The sequence below is a fragment of the Gobio gobio genome (genome assembly GCF_949357685.1).
Source record: "Gobio gobio genome assembly, chromosome: 7".
Taxonomy (NCBI): Eukaryota; Metazoa; Chordata; class Actinopteri; order Cypriniformes; family Gobionidae; genus Gobio; species Gobio gobio.
In genome coordinates this window covers 56,139,328-56,160,645 of record NC_137103.1, presented here as the reverse complement: position 1 = coordinate 56,160,645, position 21,318 = coordinate 56,139,328, and the positions used below count along the sequence as shown (strand labels likewise).

At 42.4% G+C, this 21,318-nt stretch overlaps 1 protein-coding gene across 1 annotated transcript; it reads left to right on the top strand.

Annotated features, from left to right (window-relative positions):
* Positions 1–1,044: 1,044 nt before the first annotated feature.
* On the top strand, positions 1,045–13,003 carry LOC307128861 (uncharacterized protein). The gene is made up of 5 exons (XM_079820874.1): positions 1,045–1,329; positions 9,035–9,352; positions 9,554–9,856; positions 9,976–10,284; positions 11,708–13,003. The coding sequence occupies exons 1-5, from the start codon at positions 1,284–1,286 to the stop codon at positions 11,911–11,913; spliced, it is 1,182 nt and encodes a 393-aa protein (XP_079677000.1). The 5' UTR covers positions 1,045–1,283; the 3' UTR covers positions 11,914–13,003.
* The last annotated feature ends 8,315 nt before the right edge of the window (positions 13,004–21,318 follow it).

The window sequence follows — 21,318 nt, the reverse complement described above, 5'->3', positions numbered from 1 at the left end:
TCTGTACGGCCTGTCCTACTTCCCTTAATTCATTATTGGTGCTTGCATGTGAAATGAATTTGGTTAATGCTTTCTTGTCATAGTAAGCAAGGGTTTCACCTTAAGCCAACTTCTGTTTTAAGGCTCTTAAACTTCTTCTTTGCTCTGGTTCTCTGGCCTCGACCACAGCACAAACCCTTTCAGTGATCGAGTCAATCCCCCTTTCTGAAAGCAGCTTTGCCATGAACTTCATATTGTCTTAATGTTGAATGTCAATTCCACAGTGTACGAGCCTCTGCTAGACTGCATGTAGTCTCTCAAATTATTACACAACCTCACCTTGTTTTTGTGTGATTTGATAAGGCAGACTCTCGCTAATGTGGTGTTTATGTGGAACATTGAATATTAATCATATTTTCATATCAGAGAACTCTTCGATCTGTTCCTGCTCCATAAAGTCAATAGAGAAACTCTGAAATCAGTCTGAGAGGAGAAACAATTGAGACATTTGATAAGAAATGAACAAAAACTGAGCTGAAGACAGTTAGAGGAGAGAGCAGAGCCGAACACTCACAGGATCTCATAATGTCACGATCACAAATGAGAGTGCCTGTGGTTACCACTAGAGGGCACTCCATTCCGGACTGTCACTTCATCTGAGGACTACATATCCCACAGCACTCACTACCCGGACTTCCTTCCTGATTACATCCATCTGCACCTTATTACCTTGTTAGCTCACACTTTATAAGCCTGGTCATGTGTCTCATTCATTGCAAAGTCTTGTTTTGTTCACACTGAATTTCTGAGCGTTTTTCCTGGTTTCTTGTCTCTTGGTTTTGGATTTCTTGCCTGTCTCTCCTGTCTTGTTTGCCTGATTGGACTGATTACCTGTCATGAACTCTTGCCTGTTTGTTGACTACGAGTGTGGATTACCCTTTAAAATAAAACTGCATTTGGATCCACAACCTTCTGTCTCAGAGCAGTACGTTACACATTACAAGATGAAACTGTTGCTTTAAGAAACTTTAACACATGTTTATTTCGGTTGAAAACAACACTTTTGACCTGCAGGAAGTTGATGCCCACTGGAGCTCAAAGTGACAACGTTCAGAGAGTGAATTATCAGAAAGAAAGTGCTAGACAGTCACATAACACTTAAAGATGTGCAGTTATTTTAGCTGACGTGGTGTTTCACATCCTTTTTCTACAGAGCAGCTTCTCATCAGCGCGTCTGTCATTATATTACTGAAGCAGTTTTGAAGAGTTTGTCTTCTCATATTTGTGGACTGAAACCGCTGAAGATGTTTTGGACTGTTTTGTTCTGTTTGTGTTTATGGCGTCTGGATGGTGAGTTTTAAATGTGTTTTTATGGCTTCAGCTGCTTCTGTTCTGGTCTCATGTAATAATTGACTGGTTAAATTAGTCAGAGAGGATTAACATTCACTGTCAGGACAGCACTGATAGGGGGCATTCAAATTCTAACACAAACCCACAGAAAAATACAAATACAGACAGAAAAGAACCATAGCGGGTGCACACAGGTTTATCCATATATAATTAAAAAAGTAAAGCTTATAGAGCTCTGGAGGTTGACGTCACACAGCCTAAACTCCGCCATTTTGGCAGGCAACCAGGGGGGCGTTAGAGTGGCTGTTGCATTGGTATCTATAAAATAATTTAAAACTGGACTGTTTAAACCTTACTATTTCAACATGAAGGTGGGGGAAAGCAAATGGGAAATCCTTTTATCACAGTAATTTCTTGATAATTTAATTTTTATTAATTTTAATTTCAGTTTATTCTTCATTCTTTACTACTTTTGCCTCACGATAAAAATAAGTTCCCATTAAATGATACTTAAACGTGAATAAAGTGCTTTTATATACAAATAACATCAAGAAAGGCTATTTGAAACTAAATTATGAATTAATAAATAAATACTGAAACAAAAATAAGAAATTACATTTATTGATAATGATTTTATTTGACATGCACAACACGAACCACACAGCGGCGCTGTTTTGGATGGGTTCGTGTTAACCGCATATAACGTTAATCCATTCACATGTTTTCTCTCTTAAAATGTAAGCGTATATGTAGGCCTATATGTTAGCATTATCATATACGTGTAAAGAATTGAATGGTGCGTTTCAATCAGCTCCCTGGTTCAGCTGTCAGGGCACTGATCGGGACATAAGTCAATGGGCTGATCCCTGATCAGTGCCCTGACTACTGAACTAGAGCTGATTGAGACACACCCGAAGTCTGTAAAGCAAAACAAGAGCTTATTGATGCAGTTCAGTCTGCCTGCTATTCTGTCAGTTAATGTTACTCCTGATCGGAGGCTTCCATAAATATTTAGTTTATACGTAGATTTAGGCTTCAACTAAGTTTAATGGTGCAAAAATATTTAGGAGTGCTTAAGTTGTAACTTAGTGCCCATTTATGTCAAACCTAGGCTAGTTGTAATTTGCGCACAGCTGTTGCTACAGGTGTCCTGACAGGAAAGCTATCCGTTCCTTTATCGATACACGTAAAAAGCACCCCAGGGACATTATAGGGATCTGTTATGTTTAATCTATTAAGTTTTGCTATGTAAAAGTCTATGTCTTTTAAATTAAAGTGCGCAGTGAACTCCGTGGCCTTGAAACTCATGCTGGCGCCGGCTGTTCTTGCCTGTCAAAATGGCGTCGTAAACAGAATGGGTCACGTGACCTCCGGAGCTCTATAGTCAGTAGAGTTGGAGACATCAGCAATTTACAAAGATAGGGTTAGGGTTAATCATTTCAAGGTTTGGCTTTGTTGTGGTACGAGATCTCAATGATGGTTGGTTTTGTTCTTTTATAAGTTTTCAATGATGAGTGGTTTTGTTTTTTTGAGTTTTCAATGATGGTCAGAAAACAGTATTTCAAAGGCAGACGGATTTCATGACGAGATTTTAATAACGGTCGGCTTTGTTTTGTTACGAGAATTCAATGACGATCAGCTTCATTTTTGATTGAGGCCTTTTGGTTTTGTTACCTAGTGATATTTCATTGACGGTCGGTTTTGTTTGGTTACGAGATCTCAATGAAAATCTGTTCCTTTGAATTTCAAGATTTTAATAATGTTCGGCCTTCTTACGTTACGAGATCTGAATGGCGGTTGGTTTTGTTCTTTAATAAGACTTCAATGACGATCGGCTTTGTTTTGTTGAAGGCCAGTCGTTTAGTTACCTAATAATAATATTTCAATGATGGTCGTTTTTTTTTTGGTTACAAGATATTAATGATGATCGGCTTTGTTCTGTTACAAGAGCTCAATGATGATCGGTTTTGTTCTATTATAACATTTCAAATATGGTCGATTTTATTCGGTTACGAGATTTCAATGATGGTTGGTTTTTGTTCAAGGCAATTCAGATTTGTTACCTAATGATATTTCAATGATGGTCGGTTTTGTTCAGTTACGAGATCTCAATTATAGTCAGTTTCATTTCATTATGAGATCTCAATGACGTTTGGTTTTGTTCAAGGCCGCTTGTTACCTAATGATATTTCAATAACGGTCAGTTTTGTTCGGTTACAAGATCTCAATGAAAATTAATTTAGTTTGGTTTAGTCGGTTAAACCACTTAACTGGTTGCTGGTTTGATCCTAGCGGTCGCCACCACCAGTGTGTCAGGTTAATTTTATTTCATTTCAGTCCCTCTTTCTTGTGGCGTCCCCCAAGGGTCCATACACCGTCTTGCAATGGTTTGTGTCATACCTCACAGACAGATCTGAATTTGTGGCCATGGGTAGCTCAAGGTCCCTTTTACATGCGGTTGGTTGTGGGGTACCTCAGGGCTCAGTTCTAGGACCTCTCTTATTCAATCTCTACATGCTTCCTCTCTGTAAAGTCATCAGTCGCTTGGGAATTTCATTTCATTGCTACACTGATGATACACAATTATATCTGAAAATTGACATTCATCGTCGTAGTCGTCATCATCATCATCAACACTTTCTGCCTATCTGGAAGAGATAAGGACGTGGATGAACTACAACTTTCTCCAGCTGAACAGCTCTAAGACAGAAGCCTTTTGACTTGGTTCACCTCATCAGATCAGATTATCCACCATAACCTGTATTACATTTTCTGGCCAGGACATTCCTCTATCATCCATAGTCACCAATCTCCGTGTAAAGTTTGATCCACACTTAACCTTTGAGGCCCACATTAAATATCTTTGCAAAACATCTTTTTGTCACCTCAGGAATATAGCCAGACTCCGTCCCTCACTCACCCTTCATGATGCTGAGAAACATGCATCTTTGTCATTCATGCCTTTGTCTCCTCGAGACTGGATTATTGTAACACTCTTCTCTTTGGGATTCCTAGCAAGAGCATCCAGAAACTCCAGCACATACAGAACAGTGCCGCTAGGATCCTGATGAGAGTGTGTAAATATGAACACATCACACCAATTCTTCAGTCTCTACATTGGCTTCCTATTTCCGCTCGGATCGAGTATAAAGTTTCCCTCCTCACACATCAGTGCATTCATGGCAATGCTCCCACCTACCGTAAAGAACTCATTTCTCCATAGATCTCAGCACGTTCTCTTCGCTCCACAAACACTCATTGGCTCCACCCCCCTATGATTAAGACCCGCACCATTGGAGACAGAGCCTTCTGTGCCTCGGTGCCACTGCTCCACGCCTGTGGAATGCCCTACCTGAACACCCGAGGGCTCCACAAATGACTGATGCTTTTAAAAAGGGACTAAAAACGTACCTGTTTAGAAAGTTTAAAAAGTTTTTTTTTTTTTTTTGTGTTTACATTTTTGTGTTAATTTTAGTTGGAAGCTGGTTTTAACTTAAAGGGTTAGTTCACCCAAAAATGAAAATTCTGTCATTAATTACTCACCCTCATGTCGTTCGACACCCGTAAGACCGTTCATATTCGGAACACAAATTAAGATATTTTTGTTGAAAGCTGATGGCTGAGAAAGGCTTCAGATAGGCCTCCATTGGCATTCAGTACATTTACACTCCCAAGACCCATAAAAGGCACTTAAAACGTTGTTATAAAGTCCATCTCACCACAGTGGCTCTACAATAATTTTACAATGCGACGACAATAGTATTTATGCGCAAAAACAAAATCAAAATAACACCTTTATCCAACTTGTTCTTGTCTTCCGTGTGTGTCTCCACGACGCATGAGCGAGAATATGACGTAGGATAAAATTTCCTACGTCATCGCTAGGTGGGCTGGATTCCTCTGGAGATGAAGATTTGGCTGTGCTGCCTCCTCTGGGAGCTCCAGCGCTGTCCGAGTTTGATCCAGAGCTCACAGCCATGCTTTCCCGGGGAGCATATTCACAGATGCTAACTGAGCCTTTTAAACTTAGCCTACCTTATCAGCTTTCCGTGAGGAAAATTATTCCAGGATTATTACTCGAAGCGATGTATCTGAACCATAGCTTCACTTGATCTGCTTGTTTGAGTTGAGGTGTGTGTGGGCGTCGACGCATGGATTGTCTGTATTTGAAACTGAATGAGCACGCGGCCCATGGGCGTGGCCGCATTAGCGATAATGAGGCAGTAATGAGTTGACTGAAATCTCCCACTTTTCACACAGATAATATAAACACAGAATATTTGTTTTCGTTTTGATTTACATGATTTAAAACCTGACATTTCAATGTTTCATTAGACATTTATCTCATGTTTTTCTGACAAGTTCTCACTAAGATAGAGGTCATTTTCTGAAGAGAATCAGATTAGACATCATTGAGAGAGAGGCTGAAGATCGCGAATCATGTTTGTTTCCCTTATTTTGCAAAAAGCACAACAGTTTTTTATTGTGACTGTACTAAAAAAAAATAGAATCTTAACAGATTATAATGATGTATAACACTTGCCTGAATGATAAAAAACGACAGAGTTATTTGAGTCTCTTTGGCACTGATAAGAAAAAAAGCAAGCCAATCACGCCGGCGTGATTGCCGACTCGAGAGGGTTAAGGTAAGTTCCTTTCAATGAAAGCGACACTCTCGATTGCGTGGCTCCTTTCAAGGGGATATGTTACCTGCAGGCATTGTCGGTGACAAGTGTGCCTGGGATTCAAGCTGGCTAACTCTCACGCACTTACCTGAGACCCCAGCTTGAATACGTGCCCAAGGTTTCCACCTCTCCATGTGTCGAACCTGCAAGCGCTGCCTTGGAGGAGGCAGACCCAGCCTTGGAATTGCCCAGTCCAGTACGCACCTTGCGCTTATGTAGACCGGCCGCAGTTTTCAGTACCTCAGATCAGTTCTTGTCTGTTATGGAGTGCAGCAGAAGGGAAGGCTCTCTCCGTGCAGAGGTTGCTCTTGGACTATGTTCAGGGCATATCATGCCCCCTAGGGGTTCCGGCACACTCCACTGAGTGTTGCCTCCTCTTGGGCTTAGAGCATGGTGCCTCACTAACAGGTTAAGAGCTGTAGGCTGGGCGACACCCTTACATTCGCTAGATTGAGTATATCTCCAAGTGTAGCCAGTTCCTTTCGTATACTCGCCCCAAGGGGCCAGTAACTGGACAGGCTCAGGTGTCATCACTTGCTGCGCCATTCCACTCCACGGACAGGATGCGTGCGCATTTTTACTCAGGTGAGCTGCTCTGTAGGCTCTGAGCTCCTCCAGCACTGCTGATGCCGACACCAGAGTGCATGCCCGGTAGGTCAGTCCTTGTGTTTGGCTAGGTGCCTCCGTGTGCATGGTTCCCCCTTTGGGTAACCCCCACATGTGTATTTCCACGGTAAGTCTCCTTGAGCACCTGTCTTCCCTTGGCAAGACACCTTGCCACTCCTTGGGTTGAAATATTCCACCTGCGGCTGGATACCCCGGAGTGCTCCATATCAGTCCCTACGGGGGTCATATGTGTATTCTTAAGTCCTCCCTATGAGCAGGCATTGTGTTGCATTTCTCCACGTGGGATATGCTTCCCAGGGTACCTTGGTATTGGCATTGAGCCTAGCCCCTCGTTCGTGCTCAGACTCACGTCAGGGAGCCCTGGTCAGCGCAGGACGCTGGAAGACAGCCGTCGTGGCGAGATTGAATTGGGACCCCCATTTCGTCAGTAACTAACGTAACTCGTAGTGTACTGACTGAAAGGGAACGTCTCGGTTACGTATGTAACCCTCGTTCCCTGAAGGAAGGGAATGGAGATGTTACGTCCCCATGCCACTACCGCTGTACCGCTGGAACGGCCCGGCTGCTCATGATGCGAGACTGAAATGCAACGCCCCATATACCCACGCGGTGGGGGCGGGGTTGCATTATGCAAATTACGCAGACCCATGGCATTTTCATGCCATTGGCTCGTTTTGTAGATCTCAAAGGCAATTGGCTTCTAAGCGAAAACCCCATTTCGTCAGTAACTGACGTAACGTCTCCGTTCCCTTCCTTCAGGAGACGTTTTTTCCAGCTGAGACTGTTGGCTAAAATCAAGCCATACCTGCCGCACAAGGATTTTGAAAGAGTAACTGGACTACTGTAATTCTTTATATGTTGTATTAGATCAGTCATCTCTTCAACGCTTACAGTTAGTCCAGAATGCAGCAGCTCGGCTCCTAACCTCTGGAATAATCTACCTGTTCATATGAGAACAGATCAGACTACTGAAATATTTAAAGGTCCCGTTTTTCGTGTTTTTTTGAAGCTTTGATTGTGTTTACAGTGTGCAATATAACATGTGTTCATGTTTCATGTGTAAAAAAACACAGTATTTTTCACACAATTTACTTATCTGTATACTGCTGTTTTCACTGTCCTCAAAACGGCCTGAGAATTTCCTCGTTCTATGAAGTCCCTCCTTCAGAAATACGTAATGAGTTCTGATTGTGCCAGCGGTTCCCGTGTTGTGATTCGACAGCAGCTTAGCACACGTTGCCCGGGAAGGTCACGCCTCTTACCATAACGGGGAGATGAACGCGCTCAAACTACAGCCCCTGAAGGCCAAACAAAGGTGATTTGACTCCGGGATGAAAATAACAGCGTCTGATGGCGACAAACGCAACCGAACCGAACCGAACGCAACACTTCCTCTTCTCCACGAGGGAGCAACAAGACCACACCCCTTTTTCGCGTATTCTTGTGGGCGGAGGTTAGACAACAAACTGCTCTACTGACGTAATTAAAGCAGGAAATACCAGGATGTCGTCCAAACCGGCCGTTCGCTGTAGGCTTTGAAAGGGAACTTCTGTTAAATAAAATATCTCGCTTGGCATTGAACTTTGAGCTTTATAATTTTACAGGTATTATTTATGCTCTTACAGCAACATTACACACTAACTAAAGTTTGAAAAATGGGATCACGAAGAACAGGACCTGTAAGTCATTGCTTAAGACCCACCTGTATTCATTAGCTTTCATTTCGAGTTGAGTTTTGACACTGTGACATTTTCTACTGTGTTTGTTTTGTCTTTTGTTTATGTATCCTGACACTGATAAGCACTTTGGTCAACTGTGTGGTTTTTTAAAATGTGTTATATAAATACATTTGAACTGAACTGAACATAATTTGGATGGTTTTTGTTCTTCAGTTTGAAGAAAAACACAATGAAAATGTGGGACACCATCCGTTGAGCTTTTGATACCAATATAGTAAATGTCATAGTGAGTACAAACAACAAGGAACCTCCATGAGAAGGTTATAATCCACAGGTTTAAACAGAAAATCAAAACGGAACAATCCAATCATTTGGCACACACTTAATTAAAACATAAGACTCAGAGGATTAGCAGAAAAACACATTTCCCCATCACTGGCCTAACAGATAAAAACATGATCTATGACTCAACCTTTCTTTAACCTAATCTATAATCTATAACCTATAACCTTTAACCTATAATTCTCTTTGCATTCATATTGTAAAGTCTTACCAAAATGTATTTTTATTTAGTTATTGTTCCATATATAAATCTATTTCTCTTTTCATTCATCATCTTTTGTCTTTGTTTTGCTGCAGAATAATATTGACATCACATTTCAGTGAAGCTTCAAACATGTTAAAGCTTTAATCTGTGAAAACTCTGTTCTTCAGGTGTGTTTGGTGAAGAAGAGAGGTCAGTGTTATTGATGGAGGGAGAATCATTCACTCTAGACTCTGGTCTCACTGAAATAAAGGATGATGATGAGATTCAGTGGAGGTTTGGAAACACTGTAATAGCTGAAATCAATAAATGGGCCGACAGATTCACTGTATATGATGATGTTCTTGATGGGAGATTCAGAGACAGACTGAAGCTGGACAAACAAACTGGATCTCTGACCATCACAGACACCAGAACTGAACATAATGGACATTATAGACTAGAGATCAACAGTGGGAGAAAGAAAAAGATCAAAGTCCATATCCTTGGTGAGATTAAATAAAATAGTTTAACCTGTTTTTTAATGACAAAATTAATTTAAATTTATACATAGTTTTATTTATTTTGTTGTTTTATGATTTTGTTTACTTCAAACTGACATTTAAACTATTAATGTAGTAAAACATTATGAAGTGATTCACAGTATTCAACCCTGTGTGTGTTTGTTCTGTGTGTTTTTGGTTTTAAAGGAAGGAGGTTAGTGTTAGTGAAGGAGGGAGAATCAGACACTCTAAACTCTGATCTCACTGAAATAAAGGATGATGATGAGATTCAGTGGTGGTTTGGAAACACTGTAATAGCTGAAATCAATAAACAGGCCGACATATTCACTGTATATGGTGATGTTCTTGATGGGAGATTCAGAGACAGACTGAAGCTGGACAAACAAACTGGATCTCTGACCATCACAAACATCACAATTGAACAGATTGGATCTTATACACTATGGATCAACCGTGTGAGAAAGAAAAAGATCAACGTCGATATCCGTGGTGAGGTTAAAAAAATTGTTTGTCAAATTGACATTTAAACTATTTAATGTAGTAAAACATTATGAAGTGATTTCACAGAATTAATCTGACAAACCCTGTGTGTGTTTTTGGTTGTACAGAAAGGAGGTCAGTGTCAGTGCCGGAGGGATTTACATTCACTCTAGACCCTAATCTCACTGAGATGAAGCGTTATGATTGGATTCGGTGGTGGTTTGGAAACACTGTAATAGCTGAAATCAATAAACGGGCCGACAGATTCACTGTATATGATGATGTTCTTGATGGGAGATTCAGAGACAGACTGAAGCTGGACAAACAAACTGGATCTCTGACCATCACAAACACCAGAACTGAACATGCTGGAGTTTATGAACTACAGATGAGGGTTTCATACAGATACTCATTAAAAGCATTCAGTGTTTCTGTCGGTGAGTAGAAATAATTTGTCCTGTCCTTCAAATATTCCTGTATTTTCATCATTTTTAAGATGATATACAGGTGCTGGTCATATAATTAGAATATCATCAAAAAGTTGATTTATTTCACTAATTCCATTCAAAAAGTGAAACTAGTATATTATATTCATTCATTACACACAGACTGATATATTTCAAATGTTTATTTCTTTTAATTTTGATGATTATAACTGACAAATAAGGAAAATCCCAAATTCAGTATCTCAGAAAATTAGAATATTACTTAAGACCAATACAAAAAAAGGATTTTTAGCAATATTGGCCAACTGAAAAGTATGAACATTAAAGTATGAGCATGTCCAGCACTCAATACTTAGTTGGGGCTCCTTTTGCCTGATTTACTGCAGCAATGCGGCGTGGCATGAGGAGATCAGTCTGTGGCACTGCTCAGGTGTTAGGAGAGCCCAGGTTGCTCTGATAGTGGCCTTCAGCTCTTCTGCATTGTTGGGTCTGGCATATCGCATCTTCCTCTTCACAATACCCCATAGATTTTCTAAGGGGTTAAGGTCAGGCGGTTTCCTGGCCAATTAAGAACAGGGATACCATGGTCCCTAAACCAGGTACTGGTTGCTTTGGCACTGTTGGAAAATGAAATCTAAATCTCCATAAAGTTGGTCTGCAGCAGGAAGCATGAACTGCTCTAAAACTTCCTGGTAAACGGCTGCATTGACCTTGGATCTCAGAAAACACAGTGGACAAACACCAGCAGATGACATGGCACCCCAAACCATCACTGACTGTGGAAACTTTACACTGGACCTCAAGCAACGTGGATTGTGTGCCTCTCCTCTCTTCCTTCAGACTCTGGGGCCCTGATTTCCAAAGGAAATGCAAAATTTACTTTCATCAGAGAACATCACTTTGGACTACTAAGCAGCAGTCCAGTCCTTTTTGTCTTTAGCCCAAGCGAGACGCTTCTGACGCTGTCTGTTATTCAAGAGTGGCTTGACACAAGGAATGCGACAGCTGAAACCCATGTCTTGCATACGTCTGTGCGTAGTGGTTTTTGAAGCACTGACTCCAGCTGCAGTCCACTCTTTGTGAATCTCCCCGACATTTTTGAATGGGTTTTAGTTCACAATCCTCTCCAGGGTGCAGTTATCCCTATTGCTTGTACAATTTTTTCTCCCACATCTTTTCCTTCCCTTCGCCTCTCTATTAATGTGCTTGGACACAGAGCTCTGTGAACAGCCAGCCTCTTTTGCAATGACCTTTTGTGTCTTGCCGTCCTTGTGCAACGTGTCAATGGTCGTCTTTTGGTCAGCTGTCAAGTCAGCAGTCTTCCCCATGATTGTGTAAAAAAAAAAAATTCAGCTAGAAAAAGATTGTTGATTAGATTTGTTCTTATTCATCTTTTTTCTGTCATGTTCTCCAGCTTGTCTGCCTGTTCCTGTCATCAGTAGAGACTGTCCATCATCATCATCATCATCATCACCACCATCATCCTCACCACCACCACCATCATCATCATTATCATCATCATCATCAGCAGTAGCAGCAGCATCTCATCCCAATCCCTTCATCAACCAGACCAGAGATCTCAACATCACTCAGAGCGTCAGAGCTGCTGATATTAGTTGATGTCCGCGCTGATATTACTGTTAAATTGACTGAGCTGATCTCAGTTTGATGATTATATTCCTCAGACTTTGTCCACTGTTGTGGTTCTTCTGACGCTGTGATCCGATTGGTCCTCTCTGCTCTGGTGGGTGTGGCTACTGTCATTCTTCTGGTTTATGACATCAGATTAAGAAGAGCTGAGCGAGATCAAGATCATATATATTCACACATCAGAAACCTAATGGTGTCATTTCTCATATATTCATTTATTTGTAATGGCTTTATATGCTGGAATTTACTGTGTGTTTATTTTTAAGGTGGCTTATTTAAACCCTAGAACATAATCTGAGAACAAACAGCAACAGATTTTTGCTCATTAACTCATTAGTGTTGTCAAGTCGGCCCTAAATGGCCAATGAACAAATTTGAATTCCTCTGATAAATTCCCAGAAACAAGATCTCGCTTAAATTATTTAAATATGAGAACAAAAGTGCCAGATAAAACTGAACAGTTTATGGACGATCTTTTAGTTGAACGACTCAAGAAGGAGCACAACAGGCACGTCCGAACAGTATAATTCAGACTTGCCTTGCAACAAAGTTTATATTTTAGATGTGAGTGTGGTTTTCTATTTTCTTGTTTAGAAGTTATCAAATGTTTTCTTTAACAAGTTTAACTGTTTGCTGATATCTAACCATGAGATCTTTATAAAAGGGAATTTCAAACGGACTGTCAGCTAAAATAAGAGTTGTGTGGTTTTGATGGGCCCTAGGCCTCCAAGTGTCCGCTGCAAAGAAAGACCAAAGAAATGTGTGTGTGCTTGCTGCAAAAGTTGTAGTAACCTTGGACAAATATTATAAATGCTTTAGTCCAAGAGTTTTTACCTTATAAGGATTTACTATATTGTAATGACAGTCATAGCTTCTTAAGGCCGTGCCCCAGGATATGTCCAAGTATAAAGGGCTTTGTTCATGGTTTTTAGGGGCCGCGCCTCGGGTGAAGACTTACACCGTGTTTTGTTATTTTTGCCTCTTGGATTATTGTCTTTGTTTTATTATGAAACTTCTTTGAGTAAAACGAAACCATTCTTTGGTGATTCGAGAAAACTTTAATCAAATCTCAGAGTGATTTTTTCCTGAAAATATCTTTATTGGTTGTAGTTTAGATATTTATATTAGCAACCTGCCCAGTGCACTGGAACTGGAGATTGAGCTGGTTATAAGGACACCACCGTAGCCTGGATGCCAGCCGAACTTAGCCCCGCCCACAACATTTTTACTCAGGCAGTTCGGTCTGGACTTTCTCCATAGAGAAGTAATTATGCCCGAACAGAAGCTGTTCGGACCAATGAAATTGTCAGGGCGGGCTTTAGACGATGATGGACAGATGATAAACAGTAACATAATCATCCACTTCATCAAAGGCGCTTGGGTTGAATTTGTTCTAATCCTAAACGGAGAACTTGTTCATATATGCATTCACCTTTACTATTTCTCTCAGAAATGATGATCATGTTGGTAAGTATTCTGTGTATCCTTAAATTCTATTTTTACAACACCGTCAAAGATTGTTTACACTCATCTTCTTCTAACGTTAGGCTACTTATTCCAGCGTGCGTGACAGGGTTGCCAAGTTTTTACAACGAAACCCGCCCAATTGCTAACGTTCCTCAAAACTAGCCAAAAACAAGCCCAATAGCTTTCCAGGGGGGTTCTCCGGGAAAAAAAGTCATTTGGGGGGTAAAATATGTGTTATTTTGGCAGGGCTGCCTGCTAAAATTCGCATTCCTGGGTCTGTATATCACATAATTGGGGTCGCTTCAACCCGCGGACATGGCAACACAGGTCAGTTGAGTTCTGTTGACATTTGACAACTAACGTTATGCGTCGCTCTGTCGCTCTGATTGGTTGTAGGTCTATCCAATTGAGGTCTTTCCTGGTTCGGTTGAAACACGCCCCATAATCACAGCCCAACGGAGCAGATCAGACTCATATTCTGACTAGAATTGAGTATGACGACGTCAGGCTAACACCACCGAGGACCCTTGAGCAACGCCTGACATCTTTAAAGGGGCACTTCAGCGCTGGGAAGATTAATGTGTATTTAAACTGGGTCATTTATGTAGTAGAAATGTGAAACTATTTTTGAATTTGGTGCCTTCTAGACTGAGAAAAGACAGAAAATGTATTTTTGGCTCATGTGGATGAAAGACAACAACTCCCAGAATGCACTCCCTAAACCACCCAGTGTCGTTTTGATCTTCATAATAATACAATAATTTCGTTCAGTTAGAGAATAAACACTACAATTAAAAACTGAATGTGTCTTTTCAATAAAGTGTGAGTGAGCCGAACGAAAGTCACAGGACAAATGCAGCTAAAGGAGTCAGCTTTCATTCAGCACGAGAGGGAAGTAAGAGCTGAGGTAAGTGCGGCTATCATTCTCAGTGCGTGTCCAGTCTGGCGCGTTTTCTGATCGCATATGGAAGCTAAACTTTCATAGGAATTCATTGAAAAGTTGAAACACTCACTTTGCTCTGCCCGAGCCGAACGCATTTACATTCTGTGAGTGAGATCTCTCCCCTTTGGGCTGGTTGAAAACATGCGGAACAGCTCCCTCTACTGGCTGTAGTTTTGAGCCTCTGGCCAAAAAATCCTTTGATGACGCAAAACGATGATATTTGCGTCATGGGAGGATTTTTTCTAGAAATAAAATGCATAATTCTCTCGTCTCAGGGGGATATGAGGGGGGAAAGTACCATAATTCAAATATACTACGGGGTTTCTACTGATACAAATCTTAATGCTAAATCACTGAAGTTACCATTTAACCTGCAGGTGAGAACAATTTATGATTGTTATAGGCTATGGGGATGTTTTAGAATGTTAAGATGTTACAGCGGTATAGAAAATACAACAGTGACGTAAATCAAAGCTGACGTAACGTTAGCCTGACAAGCCACACCATTGGCAGGGCTCAATCCGAGAGGATAAATAAACGGTTGTCTTTCAAATTCCCTCTGCACGCAAGAGGTTAGCGCTACAACCAACCAGAGCAACGAAGAAGGTGTAGCGGAGCTAGTTGTTAGAATTTTTTTTCGCCGTATCCAGTCGGCAAAACTCCGAACACATCTTCCTTTCTTAAGAATGACTTTGGTGCTGTTCTTTGTTCTTTTCTCAAAGAAAAGCTTAACTCCAAGTCTTCCAGAAGCCGATTTGAAAGACTGCTGTTCGCCAGCTTCTTTGTGTACGAGTAGCACGCGGAACCATGGCAACTCTGCCGTCATTGTGTTAAGCCCGCCCACCGACTCTATACACGATGTGATTGGCCTGACAGAGAGTTGCTAGACGCCCTAAATGCAAATTAGATTTGCTGCCGCTAGGGTTCGTCTAGATTTCAAGGCAAATGAAACGTTTCTTCGGGCGGCAGTTTTTGAATGTGTGCATGATCTACGGCGGATGGAGACACTGATCACTTTTGGGTCTTTCCTTCACACAAATCAATCGTTTGGCCTCGGAGCACTTGGAAAATGTGTACCTTTTAAACAAATTGTGCCTGTAGTCGTATCTGCCGGTTATATCCTGTGTTTTATATCATATAATACATAAGTGGGTAGGTCTAGGGGTGGGGTTGGGTTACGTGTTCAAACATGTCTAAATAGCATAAATAAAATAATGCTGGCTGATTAAATTGAGAATCCAACTCCATGGCAAAATGGCAAAATCATAACCAAATATATAAGAATAATTAATTAATTAATTAATTGACGGCAAAGGTTTCTCCGTGAAATCAATGGAGTATCCTGAGCGTTAAAAAGTGACGCCGAAGGTCCTGACCAAGCATCAATATGTGAGGAGTTGGGAGTGAGAACTTGTTGAAATGGAGTCTGTGAAAGAACATCCTCAATCGGCACATTAGTCTCTGTTTGTTTACCAGCAGCAAAACCTTCACCATAATTATTTACACTCATTTTCACACAGTGTTGAATTCATTCACCTTGTCAATAACTTTAAAACTTAAGCAACCAATGCATTGGATTTACACTATTAAATGTGCACACAGAGTCATTCATAAGGTATCGCTACACATACCTTTCATTGGATTCATTCACTGGTCCTTGATTCATAATTATATCCAAAATCCAAAGCAGAATCCAGTGCTAAGTCCGTTAATAAGTTCCAAAAGTTCCAAAGCGATGCGTGATAATCCACAAAGAAGCAATTTTTGACTAAATAAATTGACAAATTGCCATCTTGTCACATAGAGGATTGTTTCTGACATGTCAGACACTTCCAGTCCTGCATTTATCAACTGTATTTGTCACTGAAACACATTGTAATCCTCAAGTTTGCATGTCCACTCCTGACCTGCTCAAAAAATGGTTTGCTTCCCTCATTACTCCTGACTTCACTTACTCTCTGGCTACCAATATACCAATTAAAGCCCGCACTCTACCCAGTGTCCAACAGTGGAACTACAACAGACATTTAAATAGAGCATTATGGCTCTTACAGCTCTTAAACTTTCTCTGGTTCTCTGGCCTTGACCACAGGATGAACCCTTTCAGCGATCAAGTCAATCCCCCTTTCTGAAAGCAGCTTTGCCATGAACTTCATATTGTCTTAATGTTGAGTGTCAATCCACAGTGTACGAGCCTCTGCTAGCACAATCTTCACACTTTCACCAAACAAACATGCTTTGGTTAAAGTTCCCTGTCATATTGAACAGTGATGGACAGAGCTCAGGTCATTTAACTCTCCGTCTGCTCGGGTGTCTTTGCTCTTCCAGTGCTGGTGTTGTTCAGGAGCTCGTCCCATGAACACAATCCTCTTGTGCTCCTGCTTCACATCATACGCCTGAAGAAATGCTCGAGTGATTCAAACGGACCGCAGCAGTGACGTGTTCAAGTCGAGCTGATAATAAACCACAAACAACTTCCATAAACTGACCAGAACACACTTCTATGAGCTTCTCTTCTGTGTTCGCAGACCTGGGCTATTATACTTAACTGAAACCAAAAACATTTTTGTTACTTGAAATAAAATAAACTTTAACTGAATTTAAAAAATAAAAAAACTATTTCAGCTAGTTGCTTTCTCATTTTGTGTTAAATAACTAAAACTAAATAAACAAAATTAATAAATAGCCTACTATAGACATTTAAAAAACACAACAACAATATGACTAAAACTTTATCAAAAATCAAAGTGAAAACAACATATAAAGAAAGATATACTCTAATTCAAAATATGAACAAAACTATAATATTATATTAACGATACTAAAACAACACAGTTACAGACTGCGTTAAAATATAATATGAATGATCATATTTGATTTTATATAAATCCATTGGTCTGAAGACATTGAGATTTTTGGGATAAATATCTAGCTATCAAAATCAAAATGACTGAAGATATTAAGTCTTGTTTTCTGAAAAAAGTTTTTGCATAAAACAAGAGCAAATATCTGCCAGTGTGGTCAAAAAAATAAACTTAACTCAAACTCAACTTAAATCATTTTCTCCATTGGCAGATATTTGCTCTTGTTTCAAGCAAAAACAAATTTTTACACATTTTTCAGAAAACAAGACTGCCCCAAAAGTGATCAGCGTCATCCATCCACCGTAGATCATGCACACACTCAAAAACTGGCACGGCATTCGTGTGTCTCGTGACCAATTGCTTCATTACGTCAGCTTTGACTTTTAAAATGTCATTGGTTCTTGTGTGTCTCGTGACCGATCGCGTCATGCTCAAGAGTCGTCTGTATTATTTGAATGAGATATGAATGAGTGCAGTCACGGAGCAGTGGGATCATCATTTCAGTGATTAATACATTAAGATCCACTCTGTTCTTCATTTAATGATATCGTATGGCTTCAGAAGACTTGGAATGCAACATGAGTTAATACTTTTATACTGTTATTGGTCAGTTTTTGCAATAAATACCTGTGACTGTACTTTTGTTTGCCTGTTATGTGTTTTATATTGTGGAGAAGTGTGTAGGTTTAGGGTAGAAGGGGGGTTAGTAGCTCCAAAATATAAAAGTAGCCTATAAATATTTATAAAATCATGTCTGCTTTTACAAATGCAAAGAATTAAATGAGTCTTGATCTGACGCATTGGGCAAACGCTTCGGTTACTTACGTAACCTCGGTTCCCTGAGAAGAGGGAACGAGTATTGTGTTTTGCTGAACGCTAGGGGAAATTTCCTTTCCTCGAGATTTTGAAGCAAATTTTTATCCTAAAATACCATGTAAAACGCAGTGCAGCTGCCCAGCTCTCAGCAGGAAGTAGCTGCGTGCTGATTGGCTGTGCTGCTGCAACTGCAGGAACCTATGGCGAGACCGCTGGGCGGGAAGGACCAATCAGGTCCCTCTAATATTCCCGCCACAGGGGGCAGCAGAATTTGCATAGCCAAGGGTATAAGAGAATTGCCTGCCAGGCCTCGGCCTTCGAAGCCAGGGGCTGAATTCATTTGTGGGGCGAGTCGCTGAGTAACAGGAACTCTGTGGCCCGATAATGTTGTGTTAAAGTGGCGCTTATCAGAGCGCCTTTGTTCACGGGCTCTTTGACTGCGAGAGAACTGTTTCCCGCCGCCTGAGTGCAGGGGGCCGGGGGACATAGAATATTGGTGCTTGTGTACAGGCGAGCGCGTTTGAGTGCGGGCTCGTTGACTGTGAGGATAGTGTTTCGAGCCGTCTGAGTGCAGGGGGCTGGGGAACATGAGGGAGTGCTTGAGTGTAGGGGTACATGCTTTAATGCTGGCACACTGCCTACAGACAAAAAACACTTTTTGTGATTCATATGGGTCGCCGTGAAAACGGCGTTTGTGTACAGGTGAGCGCATTTGTTTGCGGGCTCGTTGGCTGTGTATGTAATGTGCCCAACCACCTGGTTGAAGGGAGCTGGAGAACGTTTTGGAAGAGAGCGAGGTGGTAAACCGGCCGAAGCTGGTATTAACCACCTTCTCTTTGTGCCTCTGGCTAGGACGGTTTTCGGCGGTTCGGGTTTTCGACACATTGCTGGGTCGGGGACCTCGACGCTCCGGCTGTCTGCTGCAGCTCGTAGAGCGGGAACGCTGTCCTGGCTTAGAAGCCGTGCGAGGCTGGTGAGCTGGTGGCGCCGCCTTGCCAGCCTTAGCGCGACGGCTAGCGGAGGAGCTGGAACGCTTGGGCAGGAAATGTCGCATTGCCTGTGAGGCCTTTTGTGCCTCGGTGAAGCGTTCTGTGAACCCAACCACAGAGGGACCGAATAATCCAGAAGGCGAAATGGGCCCGTCCAGGAAAGCGGTCTTGTCCGAGTCTTTCATCTCGGTTAGGTTGAGCCACAAATTGCGCTCCACCACTGTCAAGTTGGCCATGCATCTGCCGATCTGCCGAGGTCCTTCAGGGCCTCGTTATCAGGGACAGACTCATCCAGGGAACGGAGGAGTTTGGCCTGGAAGACCTGAAGCACCGCCATAGAGTGTAGCGCTGAGGCCACCTGGCCGGCGCAGGCATATGCTCGACCGGCGAGGCTGGAAGTAGTGCAGCAGGCTTTAGATGGGTGTACAGCCTTTGACTGCCATCCTCTGGCGGAGAGCGGGCAAAGGTGTGCAGCGACAGCTTCCTCGAAGGGAGGAAGAGCATGATATCCTTTTTACTGAGTGCCATCGACCACCGAGAGCGCGGGAGAAAAAGAGGATTTGGTGCGAGATGAAAATGGCTTCTTCCGCGACTTGGATAGTTCCTCGTGGACTTCTGGGAAGAAGGGAGCGGGTTTTTGAGTGGTCGGGTGGCAGCGGTTCTCGAAAAAACACTCGTCCAGCCTGCTTCTCGTGGGCTCCTGGGGTTGAGACCAGTCAATACAGAGGTCGTCCACGGCCTTAGTAAGCAGGCGCATAAACTCAGCGTCAACTGAGGTTTTGCCGCCCGTGGCAGTCCGTGTCAAAGTAGCGTGCTCCAAGACGGTGTCCGACCACCCGCTTTCAGATGCAGCAAGCAAAAGGCTGTCATCCTCCTCCTCTTCCGGTCCGCCTAAGGAAACAGTAGCAGCCGCAGACGAGGGGAGCTGTGCTGTTCCTCTGCGAACATGACAGGCGATGGCGAGTCACGTGGGGAAATGGCCGGCGTGTGCTCGTCAGAGCGCTCTGGGGGCCTCTGGTCGCGGCCTTTTTTTTTCGCGGCTCGAGAGGCTGAGAACAAGGGACGGGATTCGGATCAAAACTGGCGAGCCGAGCCTGAAGGGTCTTCAGCGCCATTTCGTCGAAATGCCGCCCTGGTTGAGTGTGGCCTGCGTGAGGTCTCATCCGAGACATGAGACGCAGATGATGTGCCAATCCTCGTCCGGGAGAAAGCCTCTATGCAGGAACGAGACATTTGCAACAACGTCTCGGCTCTTTTTGTGAGTGTGTAGCAACGGCAAACACACAGATTGGTATAAAGGATATATGCCAGATGGCGCAGCTGGAAGGCAGACTGAAGGCGGAGAGTTCCGCTGGGTGTGTGTCGACGGCAGGCTTCAATCCAGAGCTTAGCGAGGTGAGTCGCTGAAGAAGAAATAATCTGACGAACCTGGCGAGACAGGGTCTCTTATACCCTTGGCTATGCAAATTCTGCTGCCCCCTGTGGCGGGAATATTAGAGGGACCTGATTGGTCCTTCCCGCACAGTGGTCTCGCCATAGGTTCCTGCAGTTGACGCAGCACAGCCAATCAGCACGCAGCTGCTTCCTGCTGAGAGCTGTGCAGCTGCACTGCGTTTTACATGGTATTTTAGGATAAAAATTTGCTTCAAGACGGACTTCCGGTTTTGCCATGTAGTGGAAAGACGCATGGTGTCAGCGCTCCGACTTAAATTTCACATTTACTTTTACTGGCACTATATTCGGGGCTTGTTCGCTACTTTTCTTGTTACTTTTGGTCTCGGTAACGTTACTAGTCCCTAATGAGTAAAGGTACTCGAGCCGGAGGTAAAAATACCCCTCAAACTAAGGCGCCTAATCCTGGGCAGGAAAGCGGCAAGATGTCGGACGACGCCTCAAGCCCGCTAACAACTGAAATACTGGTGAGCGAACTGGATAAACTACGGAGAAACATTACTGGTGAACTCACTGCGCTGCTGAATTCGTCGTTGGAGTCCATCCACTCATCCATTACTTCTATTGGATCTACCTTGGCAACTCAAGCGACTACCATCACTGATATGGAAACTAGTCTAACCGATCACAGCGACAGGTTGACACATCTCGAACAGGAGTTTTCTACACTTCAGTCGAAACTGGTGTCGGTAACGGAGGAGAATGTCGTTCTGAGATCTAACGTGGAAGATCTCGTTTCGCGGTCCAAAAGGCAGAATATCCGTGTGGTTGGTCTTCCGGAAGATATCGAGGGAAAGGACGTCATGTAGTTTATGACAGATTTATTCGCTGAGGTTGTCAGCGA